The sequence below is a fragment of the Muscardinus avellanarius genome, assembly GCF_963383645.1.
Source record: "Muscardinus avellanarius genome assembly, chromosome: 2".
NCBI classification, from domain to species: Eukaryota; Metazoa; Chordata; class Mammalia; order Rodentia; family Gliridae; genus Muscardinus; species Muscardinus avellanarius.
Genome location: NC_137787.1, coordinates 142,670,473 through 142,696,021, shown reverse-complemented (window position 1 = coordinate 142,696,021; position 25,549 = coordinate 142,670,473). Strand labels below are relative to the sequence as shown.

At 38.5% G+C, this 25,549-nt stretch overlaps 1 protein-coding gene across 1 annotated transcript; it reads right to left on the bottom strand.

Annotated features, from left to right (window-relative positions):
• Positions 1-621: 621 nt before the first annotated feature.
• On the bottom strand, positions 622-25,238 carry MED4 (mediator complex subunit 4; the record flags this gene model as incomplete). The annotated part of the gene is made up of 7 exons (XM_080720020.1): positions 622-794; positions 3,239-3,370; positions 4,819-4,905; positions 6,399-6,456; positions 8,871-9,041; positions 10,167-10,233; positions 25,114-25,238. 7 exons carry the CDS (start codon positions 25,236-25,238, stop codon positions 622-624), a joined length of 813 nt encoding a protein of 270 aa, XP_080576146.1.
• Positions 25,239-25,549: the final 311 nt, after the last annotated feature.

The following is a 25,549-nucleotide window of genomic DNA, read 5'->3' as shown; positions in this document are numbered from 1 at the left end:
GAGTGTAGCCCAAAGGTAGAGGGTTTCCAGGAACCCCAGTATCACCAAAAATAAATATATAAATAAATTTACAAAGTAAACAAATGAACAAATTTATTTACAAAAATTAAAATAATTATAAACAGTGCAAATTACGACCAGTTTTTCTCTTCCTGCAACAGAAGCGAACCTTCACTTTTAAACATGGGTTTTAGAAGAGATTGGACGTGTTCAAGATGATAAGGTTGTAGAGGGTTTTCATCCTGAAATATGACAGAGATTCAGTAATTCACTGTCTTTTTTTATAAAATTAGTTTCTAAATAATTTCTAAAAATCTATTCGTGATATATACACCTCAGTGTCTCCCTCAAATCTTATTTGCAGAACTATGTACAAACCCAGTACACCCGGAAGAGGGCAGGGTACGACCATCACTGCACTACTGAATAATCTCAATAGTAAATTTTGACTAATCTCAAACATTTGTTTAGGGATTAGAACTAAAACCATGATTTTGGGCTTTACAATGAAAATCCAATTTAATTTTTAATGGTCTGCACAACAAGCCTGCAGCTTATATTTCCCTGCTACTGTTTAAGAAACAGCATTCTACAGCATTCAATTCTGAACACTCATATTTTTTAATCAGAGTCACTACTACTGCTCGAGGAGTCCGTTGACATAACTTCCACGTCATCTTCATTTTCTTTATTATGCCCAGGAGGTTCCAAGAGAAAGTCATTACTGTGGTTTGGTGGTAACATATTCATTGACATGTCATTTGACTGCCATGGGTACTGTGGAGCCAGGACATCTGGAGAAAGAAGTAGTATGTGAGAACAGTTCTAGTTGTAATTAACCTACTTCACAATCACTCTTCCCTTCATGTACTTTATTTATTTATTAATTTATTGCAGTACTGGGGATGGAGCCCAGGGGCATTCTACCTCTGAGCTATAACCCCAGTCCTATTTTTTATTCTTTACTTTGCAACAGGGTCTCACTGAGTTGCAAAGGGCCTCACCAATTAGCTGAGGTTGAGCCGGGCATGGTGGCGCACGCTTGTAATCCCAGCATTTGGGAGGCTCAGACCTGATGAACGTGGTTCGTGGCCAGCCTCAGTTACTTAGTGAGGCCCTCAGCAACTTAGTGAGACCCTGTTTCAAAATAAAGAATAAAAAAAGAGGGCAGGGGATGTAGCTTGGAGGTCAAATGCCCCTGGGTTCCATCCCTAAAAAAAAAAAATTAGTTGAGGTTGTCCACGGACCATGATCCTCCTGTCTCAGCCTCCCAAGTACTGGGATTACAAGCATAAACCATGCTCGGCTTAGAGTAAATTTTTTAGGACAAGAAATAAAAATATACATTTGGCCAAATTAATATAGTCACATTAAGGAAGATAAAAAAGCATGTTTTAGCTACTAGGAATCTGTTTCAAACAAAAACTACAGTGTAAAGAACTACTCAGTTGACAATTTTTCTTTTTCAAGACAATTATAAATATTTTCTATATATTCATTATTTATAATGTTTGATCATATAGATTATTCTATAAATTATAAGAAAGCTATGTTATCTATTACAATGTTATAATAGATTTAAACACTTTCTCAGAAAATAAAAGAGCTGCTACTGTCAATGAATCTAAGAGAAACTGACTATATATAAGAAATTTCTTTGGGAAAAAAGTGTCCAAGTAACATTAAGAAACTGCATTTCCTAAGAAAAGGAACACAGCAGAAAACAGATATAGTTCAAGACTAAGAGAAACAAGTCGGATTCTAAAAAGGTAAAAGAAAGGTAAAAGTGTTATATTAACTTTGTAAGTAGGCCAGCTGGCTTCAAATCTACCTTTCTTCATGGACTGAAAATAGTTCTCCTCTGTCAGCTGCCACAATGCCAAGTTCTGTCAGTAGAGGGCACTGGTGGGACTCTGCCAGAGAAAAGGCTTCTCTTCTAGATCAGATGTTTTTCCCCTTTACTCCTTTGGGGCCTGGCTGGTGTGCAGGTCAATGGTGCTCATGTCTCAGCAAGTTACAGTGGTATCCCTCAGGTGCTTTCCTACTCGGTTTCACTACAATCCCAAAGGGTAGGTTAGCAGAACTCTCCCTGCAGGTAATATCCTTCTTGCCTCTGCTGGCCTCTGACACCTCATCCAGCTTCTTTGCTAGAGATGGCTGTACAAAACCTTCTCCAATCAGGGTGCCATGATATGAATTACTAGTTCTGGGACAGGTGGAGAGGATGCGTGCACATGTGTGCATGAGCTTGATGGGGGGGTTACCGGGGATTGAAACCAGGGCTTCTTTCTGCCTCTGAGCTACACCCCCAGCCCTTTTTATTTTGAAACAACCTCACTAAGTTTCGGGTCCTCACTAAGTTGTTGAGGCTGGCTATAAACCTTCAATCCTCCTGCCTCTGCCTCCCAAGTATTGGTGGGACCCTTTTCTATTGTCTTCTCCTTACCAGTGCCTTTGTTCTCCCCTTTATCTGTACTTTTGAAAAATATTTCTCTTTATACCTTAGAAATACCTCATATAGTTAGTAATTCTGAATTTTTCCAATTATCTTTGTTCAAATTACTGATGTGGTTTGTCCCTTGACTGGATTATGATTGGTATAAAATCTAGAATAATCACAATAAGATGAGGAATACCCAGACAACTAATATATAAGCATAGTGAGTTCCCCAGGCTTAGTTTAGGTCACCAAATAATTTATACAATGCATTTTTAATAGTATAGGGACATCCTTGAAGTGTAAGGTTAAACAACAACAACAAAAAAATCAGTATCTAGAACCTATATTTTTTAACAATGCAAAGATACAAGGATTAAAAAAAAGTATGCTAAAATACTTAGAGTGACTCAGAGAACATATATTTTTCCTTTATGTCTTTCCCTGCAAATGTTCTGCCATGTCAAAACAAGTTACCTTCAAATCATGTATTTATTATGCTAGTTATACGGCATGTTTCACAATAGCAAAAAATGCTATGTTTGGAGCAATAGCAATATAAAAGGAGAGATCAAATAACTGAGAAATGGAAGACTATTAACAGATAAAGAAAGAAAAGAAGTTTAGTCCAATTTCAGAACTTACACTAGAAGTCTTTAAAATGGAATAAACAGAGAACAGGATAAATTGGCAAAGAATCCAGCCACTGAAATGAGTTGTGTCTAAAATCTCAAGTAGCCTATTATTTTCATCTCTGAAAAACCTTAGTCTGTTTGAAAACATTCCTCCAGTTAACATTACCTGGCAGTCTGCCCGCTGCAAGGGCATCCCCTGGCAAATGACCATTCACACCATTAGTGGAAGGATTGTTCATCTGACCCAATAATCCACTTCTCATCTCTAAGTCAGTTGGATATGGTCTTCGTGGGTCTCCTAAACAATAAAGACTGCTTTTAACTCATATTTTTTAAAGCATTAATGTTTTTTCAAGTACTAATTTTCTGTTGTTCACACTGAAAAACTCAAGCTAGATTGTTAATCTTGGAATATTCAGGTCATCTTATCAGTTTTTAAGAGCATAATACATTAATCTTAAAAATACATGCTAAAGTTTCTTCTCTGATTCTAATGCACCGTCTCTATTAAAAAAGAGAAAAATGGTCATTTTAGCAAACATTCCAAATGATGATTTAAGAACATTGTAATGATCTTAATCCTTCTAATTTACATGCATTTTCTAGGTAGAAAAATAATAACACATATGAGAAGAGATCAGGACACCTATAAGATAGAACAGACTGGGGTGCTTATTGGAAGGATTGTCTAAATAAAATCTGTTTCTAGCTGACCTTTTTGATCCTGTTATTTAAAGATCAATTCCTATAACTTTCTAGTGGAATATCAGAAGCAGGACTGTCCTCCTCATCATGAAAACATACTAAATAGCAGTTTGGCCAGATTTGGAACAACTTCCTGGTAATGTTTCTTATCTACTCCAGATTACCCCCTGCTCAACTGTACTCCCCTTCATGGTTTAAGCATGGTGAAACACCACCTTCAGAAATGACTGAAAATGAGATAACTCTCTCTCTGATTCCTCCAAAGACACTGCCACTCTACCTTAGGTCTCCTATCTTACATTTTACCCACTGCCAATATAATTGCAGCTGGTTACCATCTTTGCTGTTTCTAATCATTCCAGCTCTTTCCAGGTCTCAGTGTTTGCTTTTGGGTGCTGAGTGCTCTGTCTAAATGGAACACTTAGGAATATTGTCTGTTTTTTAGTTTGGATTCTCTGTGGAAATCCTAATGGCTCTCAAGAGTTGGCTGCTGTCCAGCCTGGGTTTTATAGGCATATAAATCCACTACATTAGAAGCATCACATATTAACCTGTACTTTAAAATATTCGCTCGCTTGCTTGCTTATTTATTTATTTATTTATTTATATTTATTTATTTATTTAGGTGGTGCTGGGGTTCTTGGAAACCCTCTACCTCAGATCTACACTCCCAGACACCTATTTTTTATACTTTTATTTGGAAACAGGCTCTCTTAAACCAGCGTGGCTGGCTGCAAACCTGTACGATCCTCCTGTCTCTGCCTCCCAAGCGCGGGGATTACAAGCGTGCGCCACCACGCCCGGCTGAACTTATTTTTTAAAAAGGAAAGCATTCTCTAGTGCCAATGAGCTTGTAGAAAACAAATTTATAAAACCCATGTCACACTTTATTATTTATACGACATTAAAGATGAGAAAATCTCTCTACTGGCCAATGTTTCTAAGGATAAATACATTCTATGTTTAAATCTACTTGTACATACAGACACCTAAGGATTTTCTAAACCACATACACCTAGTATTAAAGACAAGTATTTTTACCTGGAACCCAGGTCAGTGGGGCACACACAGCATTACTTGCACTGATCCTATGTGCATATTTAATTATTTCTTCAGAGGAAATAGCACCTGAGAAGGTTAAGAGAATAGTACAATAATTTAGTCTAGTAAACATACAAGTTTAAAAAGTACATGTAACATACTTAATTTTAAATTATCTAAAAATTGTATAATCTCAGCCACCTACCTTCCCAAACAATACTTGCATATGTACTGTAAGCCTACATTGTAAATATTTCCAAACTAAAGAGCAAGATAAGCATCTAGCAAAATCAACTGACAGAAAGAAACTTGGGAAGCTAGTATAATAATGCTCAACAATCCCACTAATCTCTGAAAGCAACAGTAAGCACAGATCAAAAAAAAAAAAATGCACTTCATTTCTCAATGACATTCAAGCTATGATGTCAGCAGACAGCTCACATAGTCTGGGTGGTTAGCATGGCCCTAGGCTCTAAACAGACCTACACGGAGAAATATATAGTGTATTCATCCTATTTTTAAAAAGTAGGCTGATGAATACATATGTGACATGATTTGTGTTTTTGTTCTTTTACTATATACATATTGAAAGACCCAGAAAAAAATCTGGAAGAATAAACACCAAACAACAGTAGTTACCTCTGACAAAGGAGAACAATTCATTTTTCATTCTATGAACTTTAGACCTGTTTCCATGTAACAAAGTACTATGGGTATGTGTGTAAAATTTTTAAGGAAGGACTAAAAACAAAACCATGAACTACATTTCAGATAGCCATCTTCTCCTGGAGATTTGTTTCCTGCTACAAAATCCTAGTCCACCTCTCGGAGAATATTATCTGCTTTATTTATATTTATTTATTTATTTATTTATTTATTTATTTATTTTATTTATGACTTTTATTTATTTTAGTACTGGTTGAATGTACCAGACAGGCATTCTACCTCTGAGCTACACCCCCAGACCTATTTTATTTTTATTTTGAAACAGGGTCTCACTAGGTTGTGATCTCTCTGCCTTAGCCTCCTAAGAATTAGAATCACAAGCATGCTGCACAATGCCCAGCTACAATTTGACTTTTGGTATGCAAATTAAAAGTTTAGTAAGATTCACAAGCCATTCAAAAGGAGAGCAAGGAAGGAAAGTATGCTGGGTCTCTACCACAAAACATGCTCACAGACCAAAGCTATTTCTAGTTCTGACTTCATGCTATTCCAGTCCCAGTTCAGCAGTCCAATGGATACTCTCTGTCCTAACCTTCAACATCCAGCTCAAATCCCATTTCTCTTTTTTCCTCACAGCAATTTTATAAAAATCACTGTCTTTACTGTACATATGAGTACAAAGTCATAAATTATCTTTTACTATTGCCTCTTATAACCTAAAAAATGATGTGATACTTCTACCTCCCTAAGGATGCCCACTACAATGGCAGAACATAACACACTTTACAATGAAAACTTATCAGGAGGGAATCTTCTTAGGAGCAGTAAATGATTACCAGTAACACTCTTAGCTACTTTTAAAAACAAGAACTTGTATTTTTCATAAAGTCAACCAGTCTTTCCATGGTACTAACCTTTTCTTGCTTTTTCTATTGACTTGAGTTTCTCTTTTGCTTGGTAAACAGCTGTTGCCTAATTTAAACAACATTAAAAAAAAAGTATGATTTATTCTTAACTATGTCAAACATAGTTCTTGGCTTAATCTGAAAGATCACTTACCAAATGAAACTATTTGCAAAACTTGGGAATCCCTAGAATTTATTTTTAATGTTCCGAAATACTATGTGATATATTTAATGAAAGAAATACTGTATTCCTGAACCAGTCTCCCATTCACAAATAGTTGTTAGAAACAGTATAAACTGGATGATCTGCTCATTTTTTATGTCATTTACCATCTCTGCAGAAGAAACCCAGACCATGTTCCTTTCAAAAGCATGGTCTTACATCTAGTCCAAGGATAAAATACCTAAAAAAATTTTTTTTCTATTTACAAGAAAAGTTCTTGAATTAATATTCTTATTCATTCATATGTCACCTCAATGTTTAATGACTACCACCACCAAAAAGTGTCACCTCAGCCCCCGAAATACACTAAGAGAATAAAGTTAACCTAGTCTGTGTCTATCCTCCTATATAAACAGTGATTAAAAGTACAAAGTCAGAGAGAACTAGGTTTAATTTCCATCTCTCTACTTAGAGACTCCTTAGGCAAGCTGGCTATTCACTTAAAGTCTCAGTTTCTTCATCAGAATAATGCTACTAACTTTATATACACAGTTATGAACCCTGAGATAATACATATAAAATGCAAAGCACAGGGACTGGTACCTAAGCAAACAACCAATGTTGGCTGCTATTATCTAATAGGTCATGCTTATGGTACTTCTGTTCACATCTTTAATTCATTAATTACATTTTTGGAAATCTACTATAAAGAATATAATAGAAAACATAGAGAAAAAAATTATCTGTAAAGTATTAATCAAAATGTTGTAACACAATTGAGGAGCAATGGGACACATCTGTAATCTCAGTGTTTGGAAGGCTGAGAAAGGAGGACAGCAAGTTTGGGGCTAGTGCAAGGTAATTTAGTGAGGCCCTACTTCAAAATAAAAAATAAAGTAGCACTGGGGGTGTAGTTCAAAGATAGACTGTCCCTGTGTGCTCTTCCTTGTGTCTGTCTCTCTTTCCTACATTCACACACACCATTACAACACAAACTTAAAAAACTAAAAACAGTTGGGCGTGATGACACACACTCGTAATCCCAGTACTTGGGAGGCCGAGACAGGAGGATCACAGGTTCTTGACCAGCCTCAGCTACTTAGTGAGGCCCTCCACAACTTAGTGAGACCCCATTTCAAAATAAATTATAAAAAGCAGGTCTGGGATGTAGCTAGGAGGTAGACTGCTCCTGAGTTCAATCGCCAGTACCACAAGGAAAAAGAAAAGAAAAGAAAAAAAAAAAAACTAAACTAAAAACAGAGGATATAATTATATGAAAATGCTTAAGTTTTAAGAAATGGTAATTGAAAATTACGATAAAAAAGAAAATACACCTGAGATTCAAAGAAAACAGACTTACTAACAGCAAATTTTCCTTCTTTCTATTTTATGTATTTTTGAAGTTTCTTTGATAACCAAATAGTACTTTCATAAGGAAAAATAAGATTTTGTGTGTATGTGACTAAGGATTGAACCCAGAAGCAGTCTACCTCTGACTTATACCCCCAGCCCTATTTTATTTTTATTTTGAAGCAGGGTCTCGCCCACTACTTGCTGAATTGGTCTTGAACCTGTGATCCTCCTGTCTCAGCCTCCCAAGTAGTGGGATTACAGGCATGTGCCACCATGCCCAGCTAAAAATAGATTTTAATATAAACATATTTTTAAAAAGCATCTACTTGGGGTTGTTTTTTTCAGTTGTGGTAGTCACGTTACTCCAAACTGTTCAGGCTTATTTTCTGGAGCCCATGTTGGCACTTTTTTTTAAAGAAGTTCATCAGGGATAACAATGCTAGCAATGTCTGGTCCACATGAAAATCAAACTCAATGTTTCTGCAATATCACCATATGGCTATTACATTAGGTTAGTGAAATAACTAGGCTAATGGGAGCAAATAAAATGCCTCTTCAAAATAGGACGAAAGGATAACAAAGGAAAAACTAGAGTGCTGACTTATACCTAAATCCTATTTGGTTCAGGATAGAAGACCAAATAAATTAATGTAAATTTTAATTTATGAAATCAGTATATATTTTCATTGATTTTGAACATTTAAAAAAATAAAAGTTTAGACCAGGATAAAATAAAACTTCCTATTTATACAATTCAATATTGTAAAATCTTTACATAATGAAAATGCAATTAAAAATAATGCAGAATATCTGAAAATAGTAAGAAAAAAGGGAATGGCAATGAACTTTCACTTAGTTACTGACAGAATGCCACTTTCACACTTGGAAAGTCAAGTTTTCAAAATACTAACAGATTTTTCAGAAATAAACAATATCCCTTTTCACCTAAGGAACTATTAACTTACCAGTATTTGTTCTGCCTCCTTTAACTGTTTCTGTAGTTGCTGAATATCACTGTCTCTCTTCTCCACTTCTTTTTCTAAAACTTGCATTTCATGATGAATTTTTCCCTGATTCAGTGCCAATTTCATTAGTTCTTGAAATTCCCCATCTCGGTGAATTAACAACTCCAGGACCTATCAGATAACAGTTGGTTAAGCCAGGCTGTAGAATAGTGAAAGGCTACATTCCAAGAATCTATACCTCAACTGGCTTAGGCTATAACATTTTAACACTTCTAAAATAGTTAAGAATATAAGTAGAAAAACAGAAGTAGCCTACCTATGAGTATTTGGGGAAACAGATTTGATACCAAGATTTTCTCCTTTTTGCTCTTCTTTCATGCAAGATAGAACAAGACTAGTCTTTTAGAAGTGGCACTATGCTAAAATGAATATGTTTATTCATTTCCCAGGGAAGATAGAATTTAAGCTTATCCTTAGAAATCCAATGTAATATGTCTCCCAAAATTTGACTTTAGGTGGCACCAAGAACTTAAAAAAAATTTATAGTTATATATTTATCCTAACATATATTACAGAAGATATAACTGGGCTGCTAAGCTTGTGATTTCATGTATAGTATTATTTATGATAAAGATGGTTTAAAAAAATGAGTGATTTCAAAAAACAGTAAGAAATTGCCTGCAAACGGTGATCCTCCTGTGTCAGCCTCCCAAATGCTGGGTACAAGCATGCACCACCATGCTTGGCTTTATTCCTTATTTTGAAACATGGTTTCACTAAATTGTTGAGGGCATCACTAAGTAGCTAAGGCTGGCCACCAAACCTGCAATCCTCCTGTCTCAGTCTTCCAAGTACTGGGATTACAAGCATGTTTCATCACGCCAGGCTGAAAATATCAACCTCAAAATTATTCTCCAACAAAGTATTATAAATAGGAAATTTATATATATTTTCGTTAACTAAAAAAAAAAAAAAAAAAAAAAAAAACAACCAACCTGAGCCAGCACGGTGGCACAGGCCTTGTAATCCCAGTACTTGGAAGGCTGAGACAGGAAGATCGCAGGTTTGAGGCCCGCTTCAACTACTTAGGCCCTCTGCAACTTAGTGAGACCTTGTTTCAAAATAAAAAATAAAACATAGGGCTGGGAGTATAGCTTGGAAAATGTCCCTGGGTTCCATCCCCACTACCACACACACACAAAAAAGGGCTGGGGGTGTAGCTCTGAGGTAAACTGCCTCCAGCCCCCAGCTTCATCCTTAGTACTGCAATAAATAAATTAAATAAAAAACACCTACCTGGTTTTCCTCTCCAGGCTGTAACAATTTTTGGTTTCTTGAAATAGCCAGCATTTCTATAAGTTCCCTAGGAAATAAACCAACAACAACAAAATGCTTTGCAATGTAATTACAATAGGAAACTTCCTTAGCTTCTCTCTGTATACCTGCCTGGCTGGGTTCACGGTACTTACCGCATGCTGGACCGTCATGGCTATGGTCCTTCTGTCCCCTGTGACTGGTCACTTTAATCATGTCAGCTACAGGCACTCTCACCAAGACTGGGTTGTGTCTTATTAAACTTATTATTATTATTTTTGTGGTACTGGGGGTGGAACCCAGGGGCATTTTTCCTCCAAGCTATACCCCAGCCCTATTTTTTATTCTTTATTTTGAAACAGGGTCTCACTGTGTTACAAAGGGCCTAAGTAGCTGAGGCTGTCCATGAACTGCGATCCTCTGTCTCAGCCTCCCAAATGCTGGGATGTATTACAATTGTACGCCACCACGCCTGGCAGTTATTTATATAAGGTTTACTTACTACAATTATTCAAGTATCCATTACATAAATGCCAGTGAAATGACTGAATAGAAAGACAGCTTTCTATGAAATTCTAAGTTGAATTTTTGGAAAGACTCAATAGAAGTCTACAAAGGACAACTATAAAAACAAAGAAGTTCTACCATCTTGTACTCCATTAAGATATATGACTACAATGCACCAATAAAAAATAAAAAAGAAGGGAAAGTTGGAAAAGCTCAAGCAAAGTCTGCCCTAAAACTGTTTGCTGAGAAGCTAAGTTCACATATCACTTCAAAGAAACACAACTATGAAATGTGGACAATGCATAATGCCAGAAAAACATCAGAGGTCTAACAGATAAATTCATCACATCTACAATTTCTCTTTTCCTTTTTTTTTTTTTTTTTTGAACCCAGGGGCTTTCCACCTCTGAGTTACACACCCAGCCCTATATTATTCTTTATTTTGAAACAGGGTTTTGCTAAGTTCTGGGGGCCACTAAGAACCCGAGGCTGGCCACAAATTTGTTACCATCCTGTCTCATACTTCCAAGTACTGGGATTACAAGCGTGTGTCACCTCGCACAGCTCAAAATTACATCTAAGATAGTCATTTAATAGATATGCCAATTTTCCTATATGAAAATTAGTATTGAATTAGGAAAATCTGATCAAGAAATGAAGTCAGAAAAAATGCACAGCAAATGATATATATATCTTTCAAACTTAATAGATGAGACTTTTAAAAAATTATGCAAGAAGCCAGTTGTGGTGGCACATGCTTGTAATCCCAGTGCTTAGGAGACTGAGACAGGAGGATGGCAGGTTCACAGCCAGCCGCAGATACTTAATTAGTGAGGCCCTCCACAACTTAGTGAGACCCTGTTTCAAAATAAAGAATAAAAATAGGGCTAGAAAGGCCGGGCGTGGTAGTGCACGCTTGTAATCCCCGCGCTTGGGAGACAGAGACAGGAGGATCGTGCAGGTTCGAAGCTAGCCGTGCTGGCTTAAGAGACCCTGTTTCCAAAAATAAAAAAGAGGTCCTGGGCTTCCAGAAACCCCAGTACCACCAAAAAAAAAAAAAAAAAAAAATAGGGCTAGGAGTATAGCTTGTGTCAAATGAACAGAATCCCTTCCACTACTATTTCTCCATAGTATCATGTATGAATTATGCCCTAATGCTAATGAAAAGAGTGGATTTGGAAACACAAAGTCTTCATTCACTCATCTAATCATTCATCAAATATTTATTGAGTACTTATAATATGTCAGACACTTGTTAGATGCTTATAAAAATGAACAATGATACTTAAATTCTAACACAGGAGACAAGAATAAGAGACGAAATAAAGGGTGGTAAGGATGGGGAAGAAAATGAAGACTATCTACTTAAATTGAGCGGTCAGGGAAGACCTCTCTAATTGTATGTCTTTGAAGTAACACATGGATTAAATAAGATGAACCAGTCTCATGAAAATGAGATGGGACTTCTGGGAAGATGGCAATGGAGAAAAGCGGCGTTTATGAGTCCCGCTAACAATCGATCTCTGTTACCACAAAATCATCGCCTTTCATAGCCAGAAAACACCATGAGCAGAGAAATAAAAACTGTAAATACAAGGGACAGAAGAAAAAAAGGGCTGCAAGAACAACCAGACACCAAAAAAGAAACCAGCCTGCAGTGCCACAGCCGGAGCCACGGCGGCACCATCTTCCCTCGCAGCACCAGGCTCCAAAGAGGAGGGGAACTCAGAACTGAGCTCAAATCCGGAGAGGAGACACGCCGGCCTCATGGCTGAGCATGCAGCAGCAGTGCCATACTGCCGGTGGCAGTGGCGAGTTCACCGGACGACTCCAGATCAGCGCACTCAACAAGTCACCAGGCTCCAGAGAGGAGGGGTGGATAGCGAGCCGAGATGAGCAGCTGCAGAACAGCCGGGTGTAACTCAGCAGTATTTTCTGGCGCAGGGAGTGTCTAAAGCTCCCAGGGGCCAGGCTCAGCACACCCCACAGGGACTCAGAGTAGAGCTCAAAACCAGAGAAGAAATACGCCAGCCTCATGGCCGAGGGCGTGGCAGCAGTATCATATTGCCAACAGCGGAAGCAGCAGTTCACCGAGTCCACTGCAGCTCCCTCAGCGCACTCAACAACCGTGAGTCAAATTGCGGCCCCCAGAGGAGAAATCCCAGGACTGCACTTCCAGGAACTTGCACAGATAGTCTCCCTGGGCCGGAGATTTGTGCAGTCCAACCCAGTGGGGGAGTGGCGGCGGCAGAGATATCACATCATAGTTGCAGCTCCCCACGGGAGAACTCCCAGCCTGGCACCCCCATGGTCTAAAGCAGCCTCGATTGACTCCCTGGCTCTGAGACTTTGCGATACAACCCAGTAAAGAAGTAGTGGTGACTGAGAAACCACAGACTTGAGATCCAGAGCACTTTAAGTGAAGTCGTAGTGACACAGGGAAGAACCCAGAAAAGGCACAAACTTCTGAAATCATGGGAAAGAGAAATAACAATGGAGCAATGAATGCCCACAATCCCACAACATCAGAACCTGATAACAAAGAAATTCAGAGATCTCTAGAAGATCAAATCAGGAAAATAACTTTAGAAATAATAGAGGTGTTTCAAAAAGAATTCAGAGAGAGAGCCAAGAAGAGATAAAGGATGCAATCATTGAAGTAAAGGCATCAATTCAAAACATAAACAACAGATTAGACCACATGGAGAATAGAATCTCGCTCCTAGATGATCACTCCAAAAATGAACACATAGTGTCTAATTTAGAAAAAAAAATCCGGCAGCATGAATCTGACATTGAAGAAAAATGGGCCCATTTTAAAAAAGCTAACCAAAAATAATTGGCATAGAGGAGGAAAAGGAAGGTGAAACCAAAGAGATCAACAATCTCAAGGAAGTGATAGCAGAAAATTTTCCAAACATAGATCAAGAGGTCGATACACAGGTCCAGGAAACTTATAGAACTCCCTTTAGACAGGATCAGAAATGAGGATCCCCATGCTAGATAATTGTCAAAATGACTAATGTAGAAGCCAAGGAGAGAATCTTAAAGGCAACAACAACATAAAAAGGCCAAGTGACATTCAGAGGCAAACGAATTAGAATCACTCCAGACTTCCCAAACCAAGTCATGAAAGCCAGAAGGGCGTGGAGTAACATATTCCAAACTCTGAAAGAAAACAACTTCCAGCCAAAAATTTCCTATTCAGCAAAACTATCTATCAAATTAGATGGGGAAATAAGAAGCTTCCAAGACAAACAGAAACTGAAGGAATTTATGTCTTCAAAACTAGCACTAGAGAAAATACTCAAGGAGATTAACTGCAAAGAAGAAATAGGTAATACACGCCAGAACCAAAAGAACAAGATTTCCCTCCAGCAGACAACTAAGCAAAGAAGAATAAACAGTATCTCAAACAGAAAAAAATCTTAACATGTTAGGAATTAAAAATTATCTCTCTATAATCACACTGAATGTAATGGGCCTCGACTCCCCAATAAAAAGACATAAAGTGGCAAAATGGATTAAAAGCCAGAATCCATCCATCTGCTGCTTACAAGAAACACACCTTACAAGTAAAGATAGGAACAAACTCAAGGTACAGGGCTGGATCAAGGTAGCCCATGCCAATGGAACTCGAAGGCAAGCAGGTGTAGCAACTATGATATCAGACAAGTTAGACTTCAAACCCAAACTTATTAGAAGAGACAAAGAAGTCATATTTTACTGGTAAAAGGAATAATCCAGCAAGAGGAAATAACAATAATCAATATCTATGCCCCAAACATAGGTGCAGCTACTTTCATAAATCAAACTCTTTGTGACATGAGGTCACACATAAATCCCAATACAATAATACTGGGAGACTTCAACACACCTCTCTCAACACTAGACCGATCTTCCAGACAAAGGGTCAGTAAAGATGCCTCAGAACTAAAGAACACTATTAACCAAATGGACCTGTTGGACACATATAGAATATTTCACCCAACTACAGTGGAGTTTACATTTTTCTCAGCTACTCACAGAACCTTCTCCAAAACAGATCACATCCTGGGACACAAAATGAGCACTAGCAAATTTAAAAAAATGTTACATACTTCCCTGTGTCATTTCAGACCATAATGGAATGAAACTAGAAATCAACTATAAGAAGACCCAGAGAAACAACATAAACATGTGGAGACTGAACACCACACTTCTGAATGAAGAATGGGTCATAGAAGATGTAAGAAGTGAAATCAAGAAACTTCTAGAAACAAATGAAAATAAAGATACAACATCTCAAAACCTCTGGGACACTTTGAAGGCAGTATTAAGAGGAAAATTTATAGCACTGAGTGTTCACATAAGAAAAACAGAAAATCTTCAAATAAATAACCTAACAACACACCTCAAAGCCCTTGAAAAGCAGGAACAATTGAACCCCAAAGCCAGTAGAAGACAGGAAATTATTAAAATTGGAGCAGAAATTAACAAAATACAATACAGAAAATCAACGAAACCAAAACCTGGTTTCTTGAAAAAAATTAACAAGATAGATAAACCACTAGCCAATCTAACTAAAAAAAAAAAGAGAATCAACCCAAATTATGAAGGGATGAAAAAGGAGAAATTACTACTGACAGTGTAGAAATCCAGAGGAATATTGGAAACTACTTTGAAAAACTATATTCCAACAAAATGGAAAATCTGGAGGAAATCGACAACTTCCTAGATAAATACAACCTTCCTAAACTGAGTCAAGAAGATATAGAACACTTCAGCCAACCAATAACAATCAAAGAGATTGAAACAGCAATAAAGAGCTTACCATCAAAGAAAAGCCCAGGACCAGATGGTTTCCCGAGTGAATTCTATAAAACCTTTATAGAAGAGCTAATCCCAATACTCCTCAAACTATTTCATGAATAGAGAAAACTGGGACTCTCCCACATACATTCTATGAAGCCAACATCACACTAATACCCAAACCGAATAAAGACAGTTCAAGGAAGGAAAACTACAGGTCTATATCTTTGATGAACTTGGATGCAAAACTATTTAACAAAATACTTGCAACACGCATTCAAAACCACATCAAGAAAATAATACACCATGACCAGGTAGGGTTCATCCCAGGGATGCAAGGCTGGTTCAACAAATGAAAATCAATCCATGTAATTCACCATATAAACAGAATCAAAGACAAAAATCACATGATCATTTCCATAGATGCTGAAAAAGCATTTGATAAAATTCAACATCCATTTATGATAAAAAACATTGCAGAGAACTGGAATAGAAGGAACGTATCTCAACATTATTAAGACAATCTACAATAAGCCCACTGCCAACATCATATTAAATGGGGAAAACTTCAAGAATTCCCCCTAAAAACAGGAACAAGACAAGGATGTCCATTATCACCACTTCTCTTCAATATAGTACTAGAGACTTTAGCCAAAGCAATAAGGGAAGAAAAGGAAATCAGAGGAATACAAAGAGGAAAACAAGAACTCAAACTTTCACTATTTGCAGATGACATGATACTATATTTAGAAAACCCAACAAACTCAACCAAAAGGCTTATAGAACTGATCAACAAATTCAGCAAAGTATCTGGATACAAAATCAATCTAAAAAAATCAGAAGCTTTCCTGTACACCAACCATAAATCCACTGAAAAAGAAATTCAGAAAATACTTCCACTCAGGATCTCCCACAAAAAAATAAAATACTTAGGAATAAACTTGACCAAGGAGGTAAAAGATCTCTACAAAGAAAATAATAAAACACTGAAAAAGGAAATCGAAGATCTTAGAAGATGGAAGGATCTTCCATGTTCATGGACTGGCAGAATAAATATCATTAAAATGGCCATCCTTCCTAAAGTGATCTACAGATTCAATGCAATGCGCATTAAAGTAGTTAATTCCAAGATCATTCCTCACAGACATAGAAAAATCAGTCCTTAAATTTATCTGGAATAACAAAAAGCCCAGAATAGCCAAGGTAGTTCTCAGCAACAAAAACCATGCAGGAGGAATCACAATACCTGACTTTAAGCTATACTACAAAGCCACTGTAATAAAAACAGCATGGTACTGGCAAAGAAAAACAGATACATAGACCAATGGAGCAGAATAGAAGACCCAGAAACAAGTACACATGCTTCCAGCCATTTGATTTTTGACAAAGGGGCCAAAAACATACACTGGAGAAAAGATAGCCTCTTCAACAAATGGTGTTGGCAAAACTGGTTAACCATATGCAGAAAATTGGAAATTAACCCCACTTTCTCACCCTGCACAAGAGTCCATTCAAGATGGATCAAAGACTTGGAAATCAAACCAGAGACCTTGAAGCTCCTTGAAGAGGGCATAGGTCCAACACTGCAACACACAGGCACAGATAAACACTTTCTCAACAAGACCCCAAAGGCACAACGATTTAAAAGGCAAATCAATACATGGGATTGCATGAAACTGAAGAGCTTTTGTTCAGCAAAGGAAACTCTCAGGAACCACAATCGAGAGCCAACAGAATGGGAGAAGATTTTTGCCACCTACACCACCGATAGAGGACTAATATCTAGAATATACAGAGAACTCAAGAAACTCAACACTAAGAAAACAAATCATCCAATAACAAATGGGCAAGTGAACTAAATACACTTCACAAAAGAAGAAATTCAAATGGTCAATAAATGCATGAAGAAATGCTCAACATCACTGGCAATCAGAGAGATGCAAGTCAAAACTACCCTGAGATTTCACCTAACTCCAACTAGAATGGCAATCATTCAAAACACAAGCAACAGATGCTGGCGAGGATGTGGAGAAGTGGGAACTCTAAAACATTGTTGGTGGGATTGCAAATTAGTGCAACCACTTTGGAAAACAGTATGGAGAATCCTCAGAAGAATGGGAACAAATCTACCATTTGATCCAGCAATACCACTTCTGGGTATCTACCCAAAAAATAGGAAACCAAACTACCAAACTAATGTATGTGTATCTATGTTCATAGCTGCACAATTCACCATAGCTAAACTGTGGAACCAGCCAAGATGTCCATCAACAGATGAATGGATTACAAAACTGTGTGATATGTACACAATGGAATTTTACTCAGCCATTCAAAAAAAACTCAATTACATCATTTTCAGGAAAATGGATGGAAGTGGAGGACATTATGCTAAGTGAGATTAGTCAGTCACAAAAAAGTAAGAAATCAGATGCTTTCCCTAATATGTGAGAGTTAGGGAGAAATGGGTCATAGGAAGAACTCTAGATTGAAAAAGGAAATTCTACAGAGGAGCAAACTAGGCAACCTAAAGGAGGAGAAAGGAGTGGAGAAGAGGAAAATCTCTAAAACACACAATGTACTTAAACATATCAAAGTCAACCACTAGGCCAAGCAAGGGAAGGAGGGATGGGGAGGGAATGGGGTGGGAATTGGATAGGGGTTAAATCAGTGATGTGTACATGTATGTCCACACAAGTTTTTTACCCCAATATGATGTATGAAAATAATACACCAATAAAAAATTTTAAAAAAAGACTTAAAAAAAAAAAGAAAATGAGATGAACCAATCTGGGAGAAAATAATGCTAAGCAGAAGACTTAATAGTTTAGTGACCCAAAGATGGTTTTGAGGAAGTGTAGCCCCAACAGAGTGAGCACCAAGAAGAGAGATATAAAGAGAAACAAAGGTAGATAGGTAGGTTTCAATTCACAGTAAATGTAATATATTTCAGTCTAAGTGCAATGAGAAGTCATTAGATCATTATAAAAAAGGAAATTACAAGACTATTTGCATTTTGTGGATCTGGAGATGAAACCCAGAAGCATTTGACCTCCGAGCTATACCCCCTGCCCTATTTTTTATTCTTTATTTTGAAACAGGGTCTCACTAAGTTGCAGAGGGCCTCACTAAGTAGCTGGGGCTGTCCACGAACCGCGATCCTCTGGTCTCAGCCTCCTGAATGCTGGGATTACAAATGTGTGCCACCATGCCCAGCTTGCATTTTTAAACCTTTGAACTATCCAGTGAGTAGACTGTAAAAGAGTCAGAATGGAAGAAAGTTAGGTATTTTGTAGTAGTCTATGTAAAGGACTTAGTAATAAAAATAGGAGAATATGTACAGATTTAGAATATATTCTGGAGGAACAACTGATAGGACTTACTGAGTGATTAAACAGACATGATATTCCGGGCATGTGGCGTACACTTGTAATCCCCATGCTTGGGAGGCTGAGACAGGAGGATCGCACAGGTTCAAAGCCAGCCTCAGCTACTGAGTGAGGCTCTTAGCAACTTAGTGAGACCCTGTTTCCAAATAATACATAAAATAGGTTTGGGAGTATACCCCGGAGGTATAAAGCCACTGGGTTCAACCCCCAGTACCACCAAAAAAAAAAAAAAGACATGACATGACGTGAAAATAATATGTCATAGTAACCTTTCTCTAGACTCCAGAGATGAGCCATAGGTGAGAACCTCTAATCTGAGTAAAAGTTGATTTCAGGTGGGAAAGAGGTGATGGTGAGTGATTAGAGGATGGGAGAGGTGGATTAACACTTTGTTCTATTTTTCTTGCAAGTCTGGGAGTATAGTTTCACAGGAAATCTTACAAGGGCTTGCTTACTAAGCACAGGAGTACAGGGGAGGGAGAAGTCTCTAGGACTTAGTACTATTTTGTAAAAGTTCCTAGGACAAAGAGCCCTCTGTCCTCCCTAAATATGAGAGGCTAAAGGAATTCCTACACCCACTCTGGTTACAGGTATAGAGATAAGAGCCCTGCCCTGCCACGGCAGGCATATTCCTGGAATACCAAATTATAATTCAGTCACATTTCTTCACAGAACCCTAATTTACATATTATTGGTGGTGCTACTTTTAAAGTATTTTGTAGATAAAGAAAATTAACAGTCTGGTTTGGGAACCTCAGGACTCATATCAACATGGTTTCTGCAGTACAGTGAGTTCTAAGTGACAAAGAGGTTAAGAAAGTCTACAATCTAAGTTTCTATTTTTTAATTTCCTCCAAAGATAACCTCATGCTATTACACAAGGTAATAAACATACTGAAAGACGATCTAATCAGGTTAACAGTAAAAAAATATATCCTAAATTTTAAATCCATTTTTCTAAAAAGGCTCAATATAAAAATATGTATGGTACAAGAGTGAGGTTTTTTCATTTACTGTAAAACACAAACTAGATACAAGTTTCATTCAGAAGGTAATGAAAAACTTAAAAGGTCAAAGAGTCAGTGCACATAACTGAGTATTTTCATGTCATGTCTATTTAAGCACTGAGCATATAATGGGACCTTTCTGAAAGCCAAGTACACTGGAGTGGCTTCATTCTATAGAGAAATTCCAATGACCTATTTGGTGGCAAACCGGAACATGTCATCTCTTCCACTACCACTAACAACTGTCTTCAAGATCATAAAAGAGGCACATTTTCACTTATCCACAGTCTTTAGGGATAAACACATAATGCAGCTGATAAGTCATCAGAAAATCAAAGGAAAAGAAAAACAAATCTCCAAGACAATGATTAATACAGACTGAAGAATGCCTCAAGAAAGAACTCTATCACTCATCTGTCTACAGATACAGTGAGGAAGGTTATAAATAAATGTTTTTTTTTTTTTTCCCCTGAGGAAAGGCCAACAGAACTAGTTTCTCAGAAAGCAAAGACATCTCAGCACCTCAACTAATCTGATCACATAGAACTAGAGAACTGAAGGAAAGTTTCAGAAACACTCAGGTTCTTGAGGAAAACTTAAGTGACAAATTTACATCGTACCAAACAGAAAATGCTATACTAAGTAATAAAGGAAAAAAAAATCAAATATAGAGAACCATAAACTGATCTAAATGCAAAAGAATTTCAATTTAGTTTAAAAGTTAATATAACTTATCAATTATGCTATCTCAAGTAAAGAATACATATATGTCAAGTATATGCAAAGCTACAGGTACCAATAACATCAGGAAAACACTCTTCAGATATGCGGGTACTTTGATAGTCAATAAATCCAAAAGCAAGATCTCAAGACTGACTACTGAATGAGTTAGTTGTCCAATATCAAAAGAGATTCTCAAAGATCATTATCCTGGATAGGCAGGCTCAAAAAATAGCTCCTGAACTTGGTGAATGTAAAATATATAGTAAGGTTGCCCAGCAAAAAAAAAAAAAAAAAAAAAACAAAACAAAACACAACAACATTTATGCTATAGCAAGTAAGGCTTAGAAAAGAAATTTACTGGGAGCCGAGCATGATGATGCACACTTGTAATCCCAGCATTTGGGAGGCTGAGACTGGAGGATCACGGTTGGTGGTCAGCCTCAGCTAGTGAGGCCCTTTGCAACTCACTGAGACCCGGTTTCCAAATAAAGAATAAAACCGGGTGTGGTAGCACACGCTTGTAATCCCCGCGCTTGGGAGGTGGAGACAGGAGGATCACTCTGGTTTGAAGCCAGCCTTGCTGGCTTAAGAAACCCTGTTTCCAAATAAAAATATATATATAAAAATTAGGCCTGGGAGTGTAGCTCGGAGGTAGAAAGGTTTCCAGGAACCCCAGTACCACCAAAAATAAAAATTAAAAAATAAAGAATAAAAAACACAGCTGGGGGTGTAGCCCAGAAGTAGAATGCCCCTGGGCTTCATCCCCAGTACTGCACAAAACAAAAAAACAAAAAACAAAAAAGAAATTTCTTTAGTAGGTTCAAGAGTAAAGGGGCGAGAAGCAATTGAATACACTAAGGCAAAAATTTGAAATTCTAAGACACTTGGAACAAAAGGCAGCACTACTTCCTAAAGGGGCGTCACTTCTTCATGAACATATTTACAGAAAAACCAATCCCTAGCATCCTACCACATGGATGGTCAAAATAAACAAAGAATATCTTAATTTCACTCAACTACACCATCAAGATTACTTAGCGGGCTGGGCACGGTACCACACGCTTGTAATCCTAGCATTTGGGAGGTTGAGACAGGAGAATCCAGGTTCATGGCTGGCCTCAGCTACTTAGTGAGGCCCTTTACAACTCAGTGACACTATTTTAAAATGAATTTAAAAATAGGGCTGGGGGTGTAACTTGGAGGTAGAATGCCCCTGGGTGCCACCCCCACTACTGCTTAAAAACAAAAATAAAAATATATTACTTAGCAAAGATGCCAGAAGCCAAGCAAGAATTAGATTTACCCTTTAGGTAAGAATTCTTCCAGAAGAAATAGCTGAAGAGAGCCGGGCGTGGTGGCGCACGCTTGTAATCCCCGCGCTTGGGAGGCAGAGACAGGAGGATCGCGCAGGTTCGAAGCCAGCCGCGCGCGCTGGCTTAGGAGACCCTGTTTCCAAATAAAAATGTAAAAATAGGTCTGGGAGTGTAGCCCGGAGGTAGAAGGGCTTCCAGGAACCCCAGTACCACAAAAAAAAAAAAAAAAAAAAAAAAAAAAAAAAGAAATAGCTGAAGAGATTAGAACTTCGAATTTCAAGGAGAACTTCATCCAGAGCCCAAGGAACTGGAAAGCCTGGCTAATATCAGAGCAACAGGCATTTCCTAATCAGTCATTAGTTCTTCTAAATCCAATGAAACACAAATTTGTATCAGAACTACATGGCTACCTCTCTCGAGTATTTTAGAGACTGAGTATGACTAATCAATGATTCTAAAAGCGCTGGTTAAAATGAAAGTCAGGACAGAAGAGCACTGGACTAGACTTCATTTCTGGGGTGTTAATTTGGATTTTAATAACTTGCAGAGTCAGAACTCAACATAAATGAAGCTTTAATTAGTTGACTCCAAAATAGCCATGTTCCACAGAATAGATGTGTAAATAATTTACCTGAAAAAAAAAAAACACTGAATAAGCTTCTTGCTAGCTTCTTTTTACAAAGAAATAACGTGAGCATTCACTTAAGAGGATTATCTGTCAAGTTCTAACCACAAACTATAAATACAGCAATATAAATAAGAAAATAGCATTGTATGAATCTGTTTAAACATGTACACAGAAGCAGTACATTAAGACAGCTGCCTCTGAGTTTTTTTTACATCATTTAATATTGCGCTGACCTAATAACTTTAATAAGTAATACTGTGGCAAGGACTAAATTACAAGAAAAATTAAAATTCTGATCATAAGTAGATCAAGCATAATTCAAAACACAATGGATAAGATTTATTCTAAAGCTGTCAAACAGTGGTGCCTACAGAAAAGGTGACATACGAGCTAGATTCTGAAGGATGAATAAATCATTTCCAGTTCAATGTAGAATCGTAATGGCACTGAAGAAGCATAGCTGGCTTTAGTATGACAGTATAACCACTCCTGGCTTAATGACAGGAAACTTTAAGAAATGTGTCATAAAGTACCATGGCACTTTATAGAGTGCACTTACACAAACACACATGGTATAGGGCCATCACTTGATGTGAGGCGATCAAGTACTTGGGAGGCTGAGACAGGAGGATGGAAGGTTTGTGATCAGCCTCAGCTACTTAGGCCCTCTGCAACTTAGCGAGACCCTGTTTCAAAATAAAGAATAAAAAAAATGGGCTGGGGTGAAACTCGAAGGCAGAATGCCCCTGGGTTCAATCCCCAGTACAAAAAAAAGAAATGAAGTATGAGGCTGCTGCTTAAATAAAACACCAAGTATTTTAAACTGCTTTGGCAAGTAATAAACTCTAAAATAATGATACAAAGAACAGTAAATACCTAAATCAGTGGCAATATCCTTTACTTAATCATTACCAGATATTATCCATAACCGGCTGTGTTGTAGGCTTTTCTACATCTGGCAGCACAGTGGGTTTGTTTCCACCAGCATCACCACAACCAAGTGAGTAATACTCTACAGTATTATGGTAGTTTGGAGGTCACGAGGTGATAAAATTTTTTCAGCTCCCTTATAGTCTTATGGAATCACCATTACATATACCCTGTCCAACTGTATGACTTTACTCACAAAGTTGGAGGATAAAGGAAGGACAAGGGATGTGCCACAGAATAAGGATAACAAGATGGACTTCAAGAAGATATAGAACAGAGCGCTCAGCTAAGCTTTAGCTTACTGGACAATGAGAACCTACCAAATATTCTTCAAGAGGAAAATGATGAGATGCCTTTTAAAATAATAACTCTGGACGTGGGGCCGTGGCGCACGCCTGTAATCCCCGCGCTTGGGAGGCAGAGACAGGAGGATCGTGCTGGCTTAAGAGACCCTGTTTCCAAATAAAATAGGTCTGGGAGTATAGCCCAGAGGGAGAAGGGCTTCCAGGAACCCCAGTACCACCAAAAAATATATAAATAAGTAAATAAAAATAAAATGATAACTCTGGTATTGGGCAATAGAGGGGAATAAAGGGCAAAAGCATAAAGGCAAGTAGAACTGTTGGGAGCTTGCATTTAAGAAAATAGTAATGACAGCAGGAATAGAAAGGATAGGCAAACCTAAGCAGTATTTCAAGAGAAAGAACCCATGCAATTTAACATCCAAGTTAACATGAGGGCGTTAAGGTAGCCTCCAACTCAAAGATTTATCATGAAAAGTGACAGAATATGGACAATGACATTCAATTCCTCTTCTGTCTCTGCTACACAGGCGCACCCTGCTATTCCAAACAATTTGCAGTTCCACTAAGTCAGGCGTGCTCACACTTCCAGATTCCGCACTTGCTGAATCTACTTGTGGCATCTACCTGCGGCCTAGCAGGTCGAATTATTTCATTATTCCCAAGTAACCTTTTCTTCAGGAAGCTTGCCCCAACCAAGGCTGGAACAGGTGTCGAAGCCCGGGCTCTCATAGACTGCAGCTCGCTCTTCTGAAAACAGCCTCTGGGCCAGGCGTTTTTTACATATCCCTTAACATTGGGCTCCTCCACGTTGGTCTCCAGGCTCTCTGCAGTCTCCCGGCGCTTGGCACTCAAGGTCGTTTCTTACTTGAGTGTCCGTGGGCTAAGAGGCTCACACCCATTTTTTTAAAGGTTCAATACAATTGTCTTGGCGTTCCAGGTTCACTACCATTACTAAAATATCTTTTTTTTTTTTTTTTGGCAGTACTGGGGATGGAACATGGGGCATTCTATCTCAGAGCTACACCTCCAGTCCTATTTTTTATTCTTTATTTTGAAACAGGGTCTCACTGAGTTGCAAACGGCCTAAGTAGCTAAGGCTGTCCGCGAACCGCGATCCTTTCTTAGCCTCCCAAATGCTGGGATTACAAGCGTGAACCACCACGCCCGGCTACTAAAATATCTTCCAACGGGAAAAAATGACGCCCAGTGTTCCGAAGGGCTGCGGACCTCAAGTCTAAGACACCAGTGCACGGAGACCCTCCGAGCTCGACCCTGCCCGCCCAGCCCCAGACGAAACGCAAAGCCGAGGCCAGCCGGGCTCTCAGGCCGGCCACGGTACCTCGACAAGACCTCCAGATCTTCAAGCGCAGACAGCAGCCGCTCCCGCGTGCTGTTACCGCCAGCGGACGCCGGGCCGCCTCCTAGCCGCTCCTTCTCCTTCTCGCCGCTCGAAGAGGCAGCCATGCTCCCCGCCGCCCAGCACCCAGCGCCTGCGCAGTGCGGCAGCGAGGCGGAAGGAGGAGCCACCGAGGCGGGGAAGAGAGGCCCTGCCAGAGCGCCCCCTGTGCTCTCGGAGGCGCACTGCAGGCGCCGGCGCCCTCTGCTGGGCCGCCGAGGTGGGTCCAAAACCTGGGCCTTCTGTTTTTCTTGCAGCAATGGGATGCTTCGGACTAGCGGGTTTTAGGCTTCTGGGGGAATGACATAATGGTCTACCTTTCATGTCGGGTTTTTTTTTAGATCTTTCAGGGTCTCCTCAACTTTAACCTGTCTTTAGT